Below are 17,500 nucleotides of genomic sequence, written 5' to 3'. Positions count from 1 at the left end.
ATGCGGTGATAGTAATACTGTATCCTAACCAAGTTACTGTTATTACCAATAACTTTTGTGAAAGTGATGATAGCAGTAGTACTGATATTGATAATAATGACAATCATTAACATTATATTTATCAGTCATTACCATCATCATTACTATCATCAATATTTGTTTTTTTTTATCATTTATCCGACCAGATCCGCATGATATGGAAGGATGTAAGGCTACAGTACTTGAACCTCAAGTCCGACAGACAACTGAACCTTGTCCTGGAAGAAGCGGCAGGCGAAATGTGGGTTCCCGCCGTAGACTTTCTCAACGCTGAAAACAACGCTAAATCTCTGGTCGATTCAAACTCAAAGATTACGGTCATGAGAAGTGGAGCAAAAGAACCTGATAATGTAGAAATGTCCAGAGAAGGTGAGTGGAAATGACTGTATTATTCCCGTAATGGAAACGGTGGACACAATTATTACAGTTGATATCAATATTGATTTGTAATGATGATTGTTTTCTAAGCAGTTTTTTGTGATTTTCCAGTCTGGGTAAGGGCTGTATTATCGATGCAATGATCATATGTTTTACGCGATCATTACAGATATGGTGATAATTTTTTAATCAACAGCAAAAGTTCCTCTTAGTAAAGTTAATGACAGCAATAAGATACAATTTCTTTAACCTGTCTTGTATCAGTTTCCAGTCCTAGTAAGAATTCTGATTTATATCATCGTCATCCTATGTAATTCCTATTAATAAGCTTTATCTTATTCATATTTTTAACACTCACATCATTTGTATCTTATGTAGTTTATAGTATTAAGTATAGTATCATATTGACAAGTCTTACATTGTTTATATCATTCTTATATCATATTTCTTTTTAACTCATATTATATATGTCATCAAATCTTATATAATTTACATTACGAATTCTAACACAATTCAAATGACTAAGCTTATACCCCTTGTAATAATCACATTTCTGACAAAACATCATTTATTTCCCCCCCCCCCCCTCCCTTTTTTCCTTCTCCCTTGTACTCCCACAGCCATGATCTACCGCGGGAGAGACAGCTTTATCCGCATATCCCGGAAGTACACAGCTACTTTCGCCTGTACTTTCAACTTCTTTTACTACCCTTTCAACACGGATTTCTGCAAGATGATATTTCGAGTCAACCGCAACAACAAGCCCTACGTCAAGCTTATTAGGTGGGGAAATCTGATTTATTTAGGAGAGTATTTAGAATTAAGGTGAACTGTGCTGAGGTATGGAGGAATTTCTTTCTTTCTTTCTTTCTTTAGATGATTAGGCAAAATGTGTTTATTGATATATGAAGACAACTGTTTCGAATCTTCTTGGAATTCATCCTCATTTAACATCTTTCAAAAGTTTTTTTCATGTATAGTAGTGTTTTTTTCTACTAATTCATCTTTCATTCACATTGTGATATCGCGGGTGCGCCATTTTTTTTTATTATTATTGTATAGTAAAAGACGTAAGTTCAATTTCCAAAACTTTTTTGTTTCTTCAGATATGGACCGGGTGTCACGTATGACCACAAGGACAAACTTAACGAGTTTTTCATCGGAAGAATAAAAATGGTCACGTATAACAGCCAGGAACCTTACTCCGGGCAACAGGTAATTGGGTAGTGTGATAATCATATAACTATGATTAAATCAGTTTGCATGAAAATACCGGTATCAGGAACTCCGTCGATAAATGTTCAGTTAGGATGATGTACTTTCGTGGTGACAGCACAATACTCCTTTTTATGGTTTCATAATGAGTCAACATAAAATGTTCAACCGACCGTTCCTCGTCTCCCCCTTCGTTGCAGGTCATCGTGGAGATGCGGCACCTTTACGGCTCTCAGATCTTGACCATGTTCGTGCCCACCACCATCATCAGCCTCATAGGGTACGGGACCTTCTTCTTCAAGTGGTATGACTTCACCAACCGCGTCATGGTGTCCCTGACGGTGTTACTTGTGCTCACGCAGCTCTTCTCGCAGACGTCGGACATGCTGCCGAAGACGTCGTACTTCAAACTCATTGACATCTGGTTCTTCGGCTCCATCACGTACACCTTCGTGGTGATCGTCGTCCACACAGTGGTGGAGTACATGCACGTGTACGACCACGAAATCGAAGACCTCCACGAGAAGATTCAGCGATCCACCTCGTTCTACCGGGAGATCACGCCGCAGCCCACGCCGGGAATCTCCGACGCCGTCAAAAATCTCAGCGACTCTGACGAGCCTCCGCCGATCCCGGAGATGTCGGCCGTCACCAAGTACGACGAGGGCATCGAAGGCACCCGTCGCCGCCGTCGTCGTCGTCATCGCCGCCACCGCCACCACCACCGGCACGGCCTCAAGAAGCGCCAGAAGCCCCGCCAGAATTACCTCCTACCGGTGATCATGAAAGCCAAGATGCTATGGAAGGCCATGCAGAGGCCAGAAGCGCAAGGCGAACGCAACCCCAACTTCTGGCCGATCGTGGTGGACAAGCTGGGCAACATCATAACCACCCTCATCTACATATTCCTTAACCTTGCCTTCTGGACCGTAGCCTTCACGCAGCACGTCTCAGAGCCACTCATGGACATGCATGACCCAAACTACGTGAACGCCGTCGAAAACGCAACAAGCAGAGTGTGGCCGATCGAGTGAGATCGCCACCAGCGGATGGAAGTGTGAACAAAGATATGAGTCATTATATACACTCAATTTTTTTTTTCTCTCTCTCTCGTTAACCACACGCCACACGAAATCACTTGACGCAAAAAGTTAAAATACACTTCTCTCTTTCTTTCTTAAAAATTATATAACTATTACTAGATTAACACCTGCCTACTATATTTAAGATTCCCAATGTGTGAGTCGATAAGGCTTTGGGGATTTAGAACATATCAGGACTCCTAAAGATACTATAATTAGTTATTGTTCAACATACTATACGTACTTCAGTAAACTATTTGTTAATTTTATGATTTATGATAGTCTTATCTATAAATAAACACACACACACACACACACACACACACACACACACACACACACACACACACACACACACACACACACACACACACACACACACACACACACACACACACACACATTTATACATGTATAGACATAGACATACGTACACATTAATATACTGTATATATAATCATGTATAGTTAACACGCTCCGACCGTCAATCGAAATTGTGCAGAAAATGTCTCCAGATCAACCGACCGCAATCGAAAACTCTTTCACCACATATTCATGAGCTTTACTTGTAGCTGTAGCCTAAATGATGCTGAGTAGGCGATACGAAGTATATACCGAATCTTATGTATGTATGTATGTATGTGTATATGCATCCCTTTCTTTCTCTCTCTTTCTACATATATATATATATGTGTGTGTGTGTGTGTGTGTGTGTGTGTGTGTGTGTGTGTGTGTGTGTGTGTGTGTGTGTGTGTGTGTGTGTGTGTGTGTGTGTGTGTGTCTCGTGTGTGTGTCTCGTGTGTGTGTGTCTCGTGTGTGTGTGTGTGTGTGTGTGTGTGTGTGTGTGTGTGTGTGTGTGTGTGTGTGTGTGTGTGTGTGTGTGTGTGTGTGTGTGTGTGTGTGTGTGTGTGTGTGTGTGTGTGTGTGTGTGTGTGTGTGTCTGTGTGTCTGTGTGTCTGTGTGTGTGTGTGTGTGTGTGTGTGTGTGTGTGTGTGTGTGTGTGTGTGTGTGTGTGTGTGTGTGTGTGTGTGTGTGTGTGTGTATGTGTGTGTATGTGTGCGTTGTGTGTGTGTGTGTGTGTGTGTGTGTGTGTGTGTGTGTGTGTGTGTGTGTGTGTGTGTGTGTGTGTGTGTGTGTGTGTGTGTGTGTGTGTGTGTGTGTGTGTGTGTGTGTGTGTGTGTGTGTGTGTGTGTGTGTGTGTGTGTGTGTGTGTGTGTGTGTGTGTGTTTGTGTGTGTGTGTGTGTGTGCACGCTCGTGTATATGTATTTATGTCATATTCAGCAAACTTTGATAAGCAGAAGGGTATTGAAAAAAAATCTCATTTGTATGTTATTCTTAGAAACATACACAAATTTTTGGTCCCTATATTGAATAAAAGACAAAGACAAAATTCTTTCTCACTCTCTAAACTATCATTATAAAAATAGATACTACATTAATCAACTTTATCAAATAAAAAAATGTAATGTAAACACAATAAAGATCTGTTTCCTTAGTCCTACCTACGGAAATTATCAAGTCCTAATATTAATCATCACTGTCTTATCTAACGGTCAGCGCACAGAAACTGACACTATTGAAAACTTCAGTGGTCACAGAAATGCTATTTTGCTTTACCCAATATCTTTTTACTTATAAGTAATTTCTTTTTTCTTGGTTGCTGTTTTTTCCCAATATTCTCTGATTTTGAATCATTTTCATCTCTTTCTTCCTCACTTTCGCTATTAGCCCTCTTATTTTTGGCTCCTTTTGAGTCTTTTTTTGTGCGAGGCAAATCCTCTGCTTCCATCTGGGTGTCATCCCCATCATCTGATCCAGAGTGCCTCTCCTCATCACTTGCCTCGCCAGCATTGTCTTCATTCTGGTCATCATTGTCAACGTCATCACCATTGATTTCCACTTCTGTCTCGTCGTTGGGATCCGCGTCATCTTTCTGCAGGGCTTCCATGATTGCAGCTGGCGCAATCCTGAAGTCTCTTGATGTGCTAAGCTTCATCGACTGCATTAAATTTACTTTTGACTTGCGTGTTAGAGTGATAAGGTGGATCTCATATTGCTCAATGGAGCAAATCATGGCCGGCATAAGTTTGGACTCCTTCATGGCTCTTGCTTTCAAAGTGCCCTCACTCTTCTTTCCCATCTGTCTTTGTGCTCCTTCTATGTAGGTGATAAAGGGGTAGACTGGAGCAGTCACCAGTTCTCCAGACATGTGGACGAGCTTTTCAAATTTATCCGATATCTGAGGATAACTCTTTATCCTGTAGAGATCCAAATAATATTTCACATATAGTGACAGTACATTATACAGTTTAGTAACAAGCTTTACGGTATGATCTGTATTTGCTCCAAGTGGTAAGGCTGACTGGATCACTTCATGGACTGCATGCATGACAATAACACACTTCATGCTGATCTGGCGCTCAATCTTGTCAGCATCGTAATCTGCTCCCGAGATTAAACATGCTTTTGTCTTATTGAGTGCCAACTCAATGAGATTGAGAGAATCATCTAGATGGGACAGTAATGTTGATAAAACAGCAGATGCTGTTTCCTCTGTAACGATTTTGTATTTTCCAGCTTCTTCAACTTCAACATCTTGTTCTAAATCACCAAGTTTGTGGTGTAATTCCCTTGCAATGCCTCTTGTTAGGGTGTGGTTGGCTTTGACCTGATTTGAGAGAACAAAAGCCAGACTAACCATGGAATCTGCTAGTCCTCCATGGTCTAATGCTTGATCTTTGCAAAGCTGGAGAACCCAGTCTTGCACTTCTGATATTGCATCACAATCAGGCTCCATTGCCTGTGTCACTGTTGACATTAAATGGACAATCAGACAACCATCTTTCAAAAGAGGGTCTCTTTCTTCATGGTGTAATATTTTCAACAACATCTTTTGACACTTCTTTGATACTCTGTATAAGTGTCCACTCAAATCTTTATTGTCATTCTTCCCAGTCAAATCTTTTAGTATAGATTCCAACTTATCTTTGTAAAACCTACAGAAAATGGTCAGGAGAGTTGATAACACCTGAAGACTTTGCCTCAACCTATTCACCCCCCTTTCGTCTGATGAATCTGAAGCTCCTATGCTCACTGAGCACTCAAGCAAGAGGACTTTAGCAACAGTTTTTAATTCTGGTAAGATTCTCTCCCTTTCTGACACAGTCAGCCCCTTCACTGTAGATAAAGTCTCTTCGATGACAAACAGAAGATACATCTGCAATTCATGATTCTCCTTCATTAACTCACAGTAATTAGGTCTAGCATCATCCAAATTGCTGAAGGAGACCTCTAGCATCTTTGCTGTTGCCCGTAAACTCAGGTTACTCTTGAAGGTTATAGTGGGTTTAGCTGCTGGTCGGCCTTTCCCTTTAGAGCCCTCACCTTTCTTTGCTGATTTTCCACTCCTCTCCTTGACCAGGTTGATAATCTTCCTCTGAGACTTGAAGAGGGAGATTAGGGTCTGCATTTTCTCTTCTGATGTCTCTGCTCCATGAGTGAAAGTATGTTCAATAAGGCAGTCAAAAACACCAATCATTATCTTGGCAGAAAGGACATTTTTCTGTCCAACAGCCGTAGAACTTGAAAATTCGCCATTTGTGTCGAAGCCAAGATCATCTAATCCACACCCTGCAAGTTTCTCAGTTAAGAGATCAAATATAGAACAAGTTTCATTGAGAATAGAGATAGCATTTTCGTCGTCATCGTCGTCGTCTGTTGCAACCCTTTCTCTGTTCTCTTCGTAGTATGTCTTTATGGCACCCAAAGCCCCTAACAAATCTGATATGGGTTCAGTAAGAACTGCATTTTCGCCCTGAACCGAGATCACCTTTTTGAGGACTACAGGATTAAAGATGTCTGGTCTCAGATCAAGAAACATCTTGATGTGCTGGAGCTGGAGTTCAAGGATGTTTATAGTCAACTTTGGATTGGCACGGCTTACATCATATAATCCAGCATAAAAAGTAGATTTAACCTGTGGGAGAAAAAAAATAACTTACTATTAGTAAAAGTTACAGTCACCTTCCCCACCTGCACACACAAACATATGTATACATATATGTTCACATCTATGTGTGTGTATATATATATATATATGTAGATAAATATAAATATCTAGATAGATAAATTGATAACTGGAGAGGTATAGACATTTTTACACACACACACACACACACACACACACACACACACACACACACACACACACACACACACACACACACACACACACACACACACACACACACACACACACACACACACACACACACACACACACACACACACACACACACACACACACACACACACTCTCTCACACTCACTCTCCTGCTTGTACTATTCATAGATGTTCTACCATATTATTCCCCTATTATTCAATATCATATAAACTACCACAACATTTTTGTTTCATAGACATGCATTATTATCATCTTATACTGTCAGTCAGACTGACAATGACTGTTCTAATTTTTCATTATAATTTTTTTTCATGGAGGACAAACATTTCCCATATTTTGCCATCTATCCAGGTTAAAAAGTTCCCATTTGAATAAAAAAAATAAATAGCTTTCCTACAGTCAAAGTTCATTCAGCTGGTATCACTATGCTTCTGTGCAACTTATATTATAATCATATAGTTTCCTCATATAAAAGTAATTCAATGTCAATTTAATAATAATTAAAAAAACAAACTTACCTCATGTTGCTGAGAGAAACATCTCCTCAGAACTCCAAGTAGTTCCAGACACAAGGCTTCATTTGTTGAATTGTTGAACACTGAGTGTACATCAGCATTAATGCTCACTGTGCTCAGAGAGGAAGAGAAAGACATAGATGCTTGCGAGGACGGAAGTGTTCCCATGACTCTGAAGTGTCGCAAAAATTGTAGAAATCCTCGAACGGCTACTTGCCTGCTTTCTACTTGCCTGCAAAGGAAATAACATTTTTAAGTACCTGATGACTGTGAATGGTCTATTATTCATTTGATAAAGATTAAGATTTATTAGAAATAAAATGTCTATGAGATGCCATGGCCACGAGCACATTGCATAGCTCTCCAAAGAATGGCCAAGGCCAGGATCTTTGTAGTGTACTTGAGATGCTTAAACCACGAATTTCCATGTGACATCCTGCAGTTCAGGTGCCATAGGTTGCATAACAAAACATGTAAAATGCTTAGCCATGGGTAATCATGCTTTGCCCTGTGGCCACTGCACAGTTCTTGTTGGTGCATGTGAGATGCCTTTGTTACATGAAGACTATACAGCTCACCAAAGAGTGGTAAAGGTCAGGTTCTCTGTGGTGCCTGTGAGATAACTAACCCATAAACTCCTGAGGCAGTTACCACTGTTAAAAACTCAACGACTCCCATTTACAAGTGAATGTGTTAGCCATAAGTGTACAATGTAACTGGCTGGGAGCAGGGAATGTATACACTGTCCCTTTTTAGGTTTAACTTCTACTTGAAGGTGAATCCTGAAGGTGTGACTGGAAAGCTCATTAACCCACTCACGACAGGGGCATTCCAGCTTTGCATGTCACAATGCTGGGGCTTTCGAACGCTTAGGCCTAAATTAATTAAATGACTGGGGCCCTTGAATGAGCAGTACCGTAGTGTACCACCCGTCCAGAGAGGGTTAAGTAGAAAGGACACTTATGCTTGCTTTAACCAAGCTCCTTGTACTTTTAGGGTTCTGTCACGGATGGAGGAGGTTTGGAGTTTTGCCTTCTACAGTGCATTTACCTATGTGTTCTTCTCTTAATTCATAACTTTCCAAACAATGTGAAGTAAAGCATATTACTTGGCTCTATGATTAGCACATGGCTGAACCACATAGATCAATAAGCATACAGAAGTTCCCTTCCTTTCCCTTCCTCACTTACTTCTAAGCTCCATGGTTGTACTATGAGGAGTAACCAGTACACAAGGGTTCCTTGGGCTCTCTGCACCTTTATGTTAATCTGACCAAAGACTGAGGTTTCATATTTCCATGGGACATTATGAACATGTGGTGGATACTTTCCCATCCATAAGCCTCATGAGCCCATATTAGTTGTATCATCCAACAGCCAGGCAGTGGAAGGGTTCAATCATGATTTCAGCCACCAGTTTTGTTAAAAATTAATATATTCTGGGTTTCTAACTTTTGTTTGTGAATGTTTTCCCATGTTTTCAGTTCTGAGAGAGCACTCATGTGCAAATGTACATGTACATGCACACACTTTATATACGCATATATAAACAGTGTATGAATTTAGAAATAATTAAAAAATCTTACTTGGAGAACAGCATTTTCCTTAGAGTAATCATGAGAGCATCCTTCAGTGTCATGCTCATCTTGAGGAGAGGCAGAAGAGCATGGAGGAGATGTGTTGCCACAGGTAGGGGCAGGAATACCAGGTATTCAAGCAACTCTCGGATTAGATTCAAGTGATCCAACATGACCAGAGGAGACAGTTTGGCCAGCTTGCCTAAGATTTCTGCCAAAGAAAATTTGGATTGTATTTACAAATTTATATTTTTGCACCACATCTATGTACTTATATATTTGTATAGTGTATACATCTATATATATCTGCATCTATTCATGTATCTATCATTTTTATATACATATATACAAACACATACTTCTATTTATGTCTGTAGTTACCTATATATTGCATAGGGGAAGATGCTGACAGAATGAAGTTAGAGAGCTGTGAGATGACAGTGCTAGCAATGTGAGGTTGCTTCTTGAGGATGAGGGGAAGAATCACTGATGCTAACTCAACGGCTCGCTGGCTGGCATACGTCTCCCCCTTTGGGCCACCTCCTGATTCAAGGAGGCTGAATCCCAACTGGACTAACCCTTGGCTCACCTGTAATCATTAAGCTTATATCACATACAGTTGCTGTCCCTATCCTAAGACTTCCTGTTAAAGGAAAATCATGAATAGATATGCATGTATGGTCTATATATTTTTTTTCATGTTTCTTATAATATGAAATTATGTATGTGTATGATACACTGAAAGATTTCAGTACTTCTTAATAGGAAACTATTCCACGGAAGGAGGCAAAATTTAGCCCAGCATAATAAATATGAATAGACTCCTTAGGAATACTTGCATGCATCTAAACAATTACCCACTCACATAATATGGCCCACTGAAAAAGTGAAGTATTAATTAAGATACAATTTGTCATACAGTTTAAAGAAGGGAAAGATTTGGTAAAATTGCCATTCAGACATTATTTATGGGTGCCCAAATACACACACGCACACATGTTGAAGACTTAGCTTAAAAAAATGTTGAACTGCACATCCCTTGATAAGACTTTGCCCATTCAGCTTTCCTACCTGATCCCAGCCCATGATGCAGTTGTCAATGGTTGTTCTGAAGGCTGCAGTAATGTTGCAATTATCTCCCCAAGTTTCACGCAACCACTGTGACTGCCTGCTTCTTTCTTCTTGACGGAAACTCTTCAGCAGGCAGGACTTCAGGGATTCTATGATCTGGCAGGGTTGTAGAAGAGAGGATGAAAAATATTAAAATTCAACCCATCTGGAGAAATCTATGTATGACTATTCAGTTATTCTCACTAATCTGATATTCTATACTTGTTATACCTGATCTTGGTATTTTTCAATAGATGCTAGTGAGAGTGAGAGGGCCAAGTTGAAAGGTGGGATCAATCTCTCTGTCAGCCAGGTTGAAGTCTTGACAAACTTGAGGTAATCCTTTACAAGTGCTGGGTTGTACTGGGCTTGATGAGTCACATGGAGTATGACTGTACCCTGGGCTTTTGTTAGTTCACTATGCTTGCTTTCCTCTAGAAAAAAATGATCATCACTTAAAAAACAAAACAAAACAAACATGCAGACACACACACACATATACACATACATACATACATACATACACACACACCACACGCACATATGCATATACATATTTATACATACATGTATATATCAGCAATATACAATATGTGACAGTTCAACATGGCTGCAGATATATCTGTTGCACAATAAACTTACCAATGGCTTCAGAGTCCATATCAATATTATCAATTCCACAACTGTTATTTTCACTTTTCTTGGCCAAGTTCTGCTCCTGCTTGTTAAAGAAGTCAATGATAGCCTGCAAAACACGACCTGGGAGCTTCCCCTTTACAAGCAGAATCAGATGGTAAATGATTGGTGGAACAGACTGAAAATCCACCGTCTTAAGAACATTCTCCACTTTGTAAACAACGTCTTGCAGCTCTTCTTTTGGCAGGTCCATGTCTCTGTGGAATCAAGCACATTAATTTAACAGTTAATTTTGTTCAATGCTCTCCTGCCTGTAATCCATATATACATACACGTGTGTGTGTGTGTGTGTATGGGTATGGGTGTGTGTGTGTGTGTGTGTGTGTGTGTGTGTGTGTGTGTGTGTGTGTGTGTGTGTGTGTGTGTGTGTGTGTGTGTGTGTGTGTGTGTGTGTGTGTGTGTGTGTGTGTGTACGTATGTATGTGTACCAGTGAGTGAGGAGTGTGTAAAGAGTGAGTAAGGAGTGAGTAAGGAGTGAGTGAGTGAGTGAGTGAGTGAGTGAGTGAGTGAGTGAGTGAGTGAGTGAGGGAGGAGGGAGGGAGGGAAGGAGGGAGGGAGGGAGGGAGGGAGGGAGGGAGGGAGGGAAGGAGTGAGTGAGTGAGGAGTGAGTGAGGAATGGGTGAGTGAGGAATGACTGAAGCATGAATGAATAGTGAGTGAGTGAGTGAGTGAGTGAGTGAGTGAGTGAGTGAGGAGGGAGGGAGTGAGGAATGAGTGAGAAGTGAGTGAGAGAGTGAGTGTGTGAGAGAGTGAGTGAGAGAGTGAGTGAGAGAGTGAGTGAGAGAGTGAGGGAATGAGTGAGTGAGAGTAAGTGACTATTGAGAGAGAGTGAGAGTATGCATATGGGTGTTTGGGTGTGCATGTTGGTATGTGGGTATGCATATGTGTGTAGGTGTGTGTGTGTAGGTGTGTGTGTGTAGGTGTGTGTGTAGGTGTGTGTGTAGGTGTGTGTGTGGGTATGTATGTGGGTATGCATGTGCATGTATGAGTGTGTATGTGGGTAGGTGGTCTACATGTTGGCATGCATGTGGGTGTGTGTGAGTGTGCATGTGGGTGGGTGTGCATGTGGGTGAAGGCGTGCATGTGGGTGAAGGTGTGCATGTGGGTGTAGGGTGCATGTGGGTGTGTGGGAGTGCATTTGGGTGTGAGTGTGCATGTGGATGTATATGTGGATGTTTGGGTGTGCATGAGGGTGTGTGGGTATGCATGAGGGTGTGTGTGTGTGTGTGTGCATGTGGATGTGCAGGAAGGTGTGTGAGTGTGCATGTGGGTGTGCATGAGGGAGTGGGTGTGCATGTGATTGCGTATGTGGGTACGCATGAGGGTGTACAGGAGTGCATGTGGGTGTGTGTATGTGGGTGCATGAGGGTGTGTGGGTGTGCATGAGAGTATTTGAGTGTGCATGTGGGTGTGTAACTGGGTGTGCATGTGGATGTGTGAGTAAGTTTGCATGTGGGTGTGGGTGTGCATGTGGGTGAGGGTGTGCATGTGGGTGAGGGTGTGCATGTGGGTGAGGGTGTGCATGTGGGTGAGGGTGTGTATGTGGGTGTCTATATGGGTGTGCATGAGGATGTGTGGGTGGGTGTGTGGTTGGGTGTGTGGTTGGGTGTGTGTTTGGGTGTGTGTTTGGGTGTGTGGGTGGGTAGGTGTGTGTGGCTGTGCATGTGGGAGTGTGTTTGGGTGTGTGGTTGGGTGTGTGGTTGGGTGTGTGGTTGGGTGTGTGGTTGGGTGTGTGTTTGGGTGTGTGGTTGGGTGTGTGTTTGGGTGTGTGGTTGGGTGTGTGGTTGGGTGTGTGGTTGGGTGTGTGGTTGGGTGTGTGTTTGGGTGTGTATTTGGGTGTGTGGGTGGGTAGGTGTGTGTGGCTGTGCATGTGGGTATGTATGTGGGTGTCTATATGGGTGTGCATGAGGGTGTGTGTGTGGGTGGGTCGGTGTGTGTGGCTGTGCATGTGGGTGTGTGGTTCTGCATGTGACTGAGCATGTGGGTGTGCATGTTGATGTGTGGTTGTGCATGTGGGTATGCATCTGGGTGTGTAAGGACAAAGCAATTATAAAAAGTGAAATCACGAACTTGAAAACTGGCAGGAGACTTATGGTGGTTTCTGCCGACCATGGAAGATCACAGAAGCTCTTGAGCACTTGGTATCTGTAGTCCTCCCCACACATCTCTTTCCCCGACACTGTGATTTCCTCCTTTCGACTTAAACTGGTGATCAATTTTGGTAGGAGATCAACCCATCTGATAGAGATAGAGATAAATATTTCATTAAATAACTCATAAGAAGTACAAAGTTTACCTTTTCTAGCTTAAATGGATATAAAATATTGGGATTAATAAAGAACATTTAAAAATATCTAATTAATTTTAAAACATTTATTCACTTCATTTTTTTTTTTTTCTCTCTCTCTCTCTCTCTTTTTTTCAATTTCAATTAAGCAGTAAATTAACACTCTACTAATTTAGATAATATTATCCATAATGATGATAAGAATAAAAATAACAAAAATGACGTTCATCACTCATCATTTTTACTCATGATAGTTATCTGACAATCTTTCTTTGCTCCTATTCTTGATAGTAATCTGACACTCTTTCATCTTTCCCATTCTTGATAGTAATCTGAAATCCTAATTCACAAACCTTCCTTGGAGAGAGGATCCATTCTGGACATGTTCCACATAATGGTTAACGAGCTTGATGATGATATTGTCCGGGAAATTATCAACATGCATCATGAGCACTCCAATCATCTCTTCAGCACCCCTCTTGTTGTTATCTTCGTCTGTGCGCACTTCCTTCAGAATGTATTCATAGATCTAAAAGAGAAGCAAAAGGAGAGCTTTGTTTTTTTATCTTATGGGGAATTCTGCATGTTAAGTCCTTATGATGATGATGCTGATAATGATAACAATAAAATTTATAATGCTAAATATAATAAAAGAAGTACTCAAAATATAAAAAGCATTGTCAAACAGCACACATAACCTTACCTTAAGTCTAAGTAAGGTGCTCTCTCGAGTATCACAGGTGAGGGCCATGACCAGGCCTCCCACCATCTTCGGTCCTTCAGAGCTCCGCATGAGACGCTCCAAAATCTGAAACATCAGAAAAATGTTTACAAATTAATATGTGGCTTGCTTCAGACATATGAGTTTAACATGAAAATCAATCATATCAAGAAAACTGGGAAAACATATGGGCAGGACTGGTTATTTATATATTTACTTGATCAAAGCAGGTAAAGTTGTAACATATTGTTTGCTGCTTTAACAGAAAAGCTGTTATATTAAGACTAATTAAATGCATTTTCATGGTTATCATACACATCTATTCTTCTATACTAAAAATACCTTGATTCTCTACTTAAAGCATTTTTAGCTCAGAAGAATGATACAGATACAGATACTCTACAGATTATTTTTATACCAAATACTGCTGATTTATATAAGCTGCTTGATGATTATTTGACGTTTTGCATCACATTCTCCCTTTATCCAGTTTGGCTATTTACTAAGCTTTTTCATGCAATTCACCTGGAGTAAAGCAATTCAGCAGCAACATATGATAGAAGTACTTTATCACATCAAGTGCTTTAAAACAACCACTGTAACAACCAGGATCATGATTCATTCTAACATACTGTCCTATATTCAACTTGTTTGTTTTCGGCTTTTCCTCTATTTATAAATCTTCACAGTGCACAGTGGTTGCAACACTTCAGCAGTGAAATATGATCAAGGGAATATTCAATCATAACCAAGAATAATTGAGCACCAATACGGACATGAGTGGCAAGACTATGGTAGCACGTAATCTTATATCCTCAAATTCTTCACCAGATAGAAAGACTATATATCAACTCATTGCAGACAGGTATCATGACCTACATGATACACAAGTTTTTACCATACTGACATTGGGGGAGAGTGAATCACTATCTTTCTTTATTGTACTGTAAGTAATAACTATACCTAGTGAGTGATGATGATAATTGCAATCACTTTCTCCTAGCACCAGTAAGAAAGAAAGCCTTAAATGGCTTCCATCCATGGTCTCTAGCAAGCACTACCTTCAGAGAGCGATGACACACAGCAAGATGCTGACCTCTTGTTCTAAAGTATCAGCAATGAAAGATGTACAGTTTGAATGAGAAGAGGAAAGTAACTCAAACGATGCCCAGTGGGTTTTTGTCCTCCCATAAAGCCACAATACTTCTATCACATTGAGTATGAAGAATATAATGTGCTAAAATGGACCCAATACTACAACTCTAGTCAAATGCACCAGTGATAGAGCCTGATATTTGACATATATGTCTCACAATACAGGAGAGCACAAAAAAGTTATGAACACAAAAAACGGCTCTAGTTTTACAATGAGTGAAGGAAAGAGATTGGGATAGGTTGTGATATGTCACATGAACCTGCCTCACTCTGAAATAAAACCTATCTGGGATGCCACGTAAGTGGCACTAATGCCCATCCTGGGGACTAGGAGTGGCAAATCTAGCCCCATCTGCAATGGGTTAACCCCTTCACTACGAGCAGTAGAAAACGCTCCTCGCGCCATATCCGAGCTGCCGGCGCGCGCCAAATTTTAAACGTCGTTACTGAATATGACAAGTTTTAAGCCAAAACCTCTACAAGTTTATAGCCAAAACCTCAACATAATCATCATGTGTTATATATCAAAATATGCATAGTTAACCTCTTCCCCCATATGCATGTGACAAGTTATTTACATGGGTTGGGAGGAAGATGGAAAGAGTGACCTTGGTGGGAGGCCTCACTCAGATGACCAAAGAAAACGATTGAAATAGTATGGTAAACTAATCATAATAAGTTTTATATTTTTACATAATGTTCCATAAATAAATAATAAAATGATTGCTAGCAGGGCCCATCAATGCCTCCCCTGGTATAAGCGAATCCCACTCTTATGTAATAAATCATTAATAATGAAAGTCAAGTAATACATCGTATCATATCCGACCTCGATTCTGAAAGATCTCGTACAGTATCCGGAAGAAAGAAAACTCAATTCCACCAGAACTGAGCCATGACGCAGTATGCGCGTCCTCGGATTTGACGCGAGCGCTGCTAGGACGCAGTATATGCGTCCCCATGTTGAAGGGGTTAAGATCCTAAACATTGAGTCAATGTATGTATGTGATACTGAACAATCCAAATTTAAAGCTTACTCCCTGTCACATATTCAGCTATCATTATTTCAAATTCTAATTAATTTTTGAAAGTTATAAATAAAATAATAATGCTTAACAAAATATAATGTAAATTCTTTGAATAATGCCGCATTACTCAACCTCTACTATCCACAAATGATCAACTTTGCCCATGATTCCTCCCCTAGTATCCTACAATCAGGGCTTTAAAAGTAGGGGAGGGCATTCGGTACATATCAGGTCATCCGACCTGCATCCTGCACTTGTAAACAATTAACCCATTGCAGACGGGGATAAATATGCTGGCCCAGCCTCCGGGATAAGTTTTATTTTAAAGAGAGACTGCTTGAAGCATTATAATTTGAACATTCCCACTCTCTTTCAGTCATTCATTGAAAAACTAGAGCGTTTTTGTGTTTTGTTTTTTTGTGTGTTTTATTGAGTTTAGAGACTTATATATGCCATATGACAGGCTCTACCAGTGCTGCAGTAGACTAAAATTGTAGTATATCATCCATATTAGCTCATTATCTTCTTTATACTCAGTGTGATAGAAGTATTGCTGTTTTATGGGAGGACAAAAGGCAACTATATTTTTTTCGTATTTTTGTGCTGTCATGAACGAATACGAAACATGTAACCACCTACAATAAAGATAAATAGAAGAGGTAGGGAAGAGGAATGAAACCTGTGCTTGTGACTGTGAGTGCCACAGTGAAAGGCATCCCTATTGGCACGGGAGTACATTTTAGACACTGGGTATGGATTGAGTCATCTTCCTCTTCCCGTTCTGACTGCACATCCTTCATCGGCGGTACTTTTGAGCAAGAATTCGTCAACTTAGTGTGTGTCATCGCTCTATAAAGATAGTGCTTGCTAGAGACCGTGGATGGGTGCCATTCAAGGCTCTCTCTCTTGCTGGTGCTAGGAAAAAGTGGTGCCATCTAGGTTTTGGACGTTAAGCTAGCACGGTATTATGGTAATTATAGTAATTATGACTGCAGTAGCCATCATCACTCATTCCTTTTTCATAGTAAAATAAAATAGCACAGTGATCCAAAATCCCCGAACGTCATGTACGTCAGGACGCCCGTCGTCAGCCCAAAGCTCCTACGTCATGTATGTCATGACACCCGTCCGCTGTGGGTTAACTGATGTTTTTGTTCTATCTGATTTTCACTTATTTGAAAAAGAGCCATCTATCGAAAAACAATTTTATGATGTTTAGTTTTCTACAGGCGACAGACAATAAGAGTTACCCTTAGGTAAACTGGCAAATCATAGCGCTTTCATGTTCCTTATTGTTAGTGAACAAGCGAGTATGAGTTTTCAAGCAATTCTGAGTCAGCTGTTGCATCATGAAGACGTGTGTGTTTGCACCAAAAGTGAAAACTCCCGAAAATAAAGGTAAGTGTTATATAAAAAAAAAAGGAAAGGGTCTGGGGGGGGGGGGGCAAAGCTCTCCCCTTGGCAAGGGCTAACTTTAAAACTAGATATGGTTAGGTAGGTCAATAGGTTAGAA

General features: G+C 40.6%; 2 protein-coding genes across 2 annotated transcripts in view; one reads left to right on the top strand and one right to left on the bottom strand.

The window, feature by feature from the left end:
* The window catches only part of LOC122267776 (uncharacterized), a 9,425-nt gene extending 6,420 nt beyond the window's left edge, over window positions 1-3,005 (top strand). Inside the window, exons 9-12 of the mRNA XM_086541898.1 lie at window positions 186-408; window positions 1,038-1,200; window positions 1,524-1,632; window positions 1,833-3,005. Of these exons, the coding sequence (XP_086398024.1) occupies window positions 186-408; window positions 1,038-1,200; window positions 1,524-1,632; window positions 1,833-2,666 (1,329 nt within the window). The 3' untranslated portion in view covers window positions 2,667-3,005. The remainder of the gene's footprint in view (window positions 1-185; window positions 409-1,037; window positions 1,201-1,523; window positions 1,633-1,832) is intronic.
* Window positions 3,006-4,033: 1,028 nt separating this feature from the next.
* Window positions 4,034-17,500, bottom strand: part of LOC122267777 (Fanconi anemia group I protein) — a 14,281-nt gene continuing 814 nt past the window's right edge. The window contains exons 2-11 of the mRNA XM_043037929.2: window positions 13,787-13,891; window positions 13,437-13,612; window positions 12,867-13,034; window positions 10,743-10,993; window positions 10,332-10,534; window positions 10,062-10,217; window positions 9,372-9,579; window positions 9,000-9,201; window positions 7,418-7,646; window positions 4,034-6,691 (exon numbers count right to left, since the gene is read on the bottom strand). Of these exons, the coding sequence (XP_042893863.2) occupies window positions 4,319-6,691; window positions 7,418-7,646; window positions 9,000-9,201; window positions 9,372-9,579; window positions 10,062-10,217; window positions 10,332-10,534; window positions 10,743-10,993; window positions 12,867-13,034; window positions 13,437-13,612; window positions 13,787-13,891 (4,071 nt within the window). The 3' untranslated portion in view covers window positions 4,034-4,318. The remainder of the gene's footprint in view (window positions 6,692-7,417; window positions 7,647-8,999; window positions 9,202-9,371; window positions 9,580-10,061; window positions 10,218-10,331; window positions 10,535-10,742; window positions 10,994-12,866; window positions 13,035-13,436; window positions 13,613-13,786; window positions 13,892-17,500) is intronic.

Source organism: Penaeus japonicus, unplaced genomic scaffold (genome assembly GCF_977035675.1).
Source record: "Penaeus japonicus unplaced genomic scaffold, GWHDUDI00000001_assembly GWHDUDI00000011, whole genome shotgun sequence".
Classification (NCBI taxonomy): domain Eukaryota; kingdom Metazoa; phylum Arthropoda; class Malacostraca; order Decapoda; family Penaeidae; genus Penaeus; species Penaeus japonicus.
This window is presented reverse-complemented; position numbering and strand designations above follow the sequence as displayed.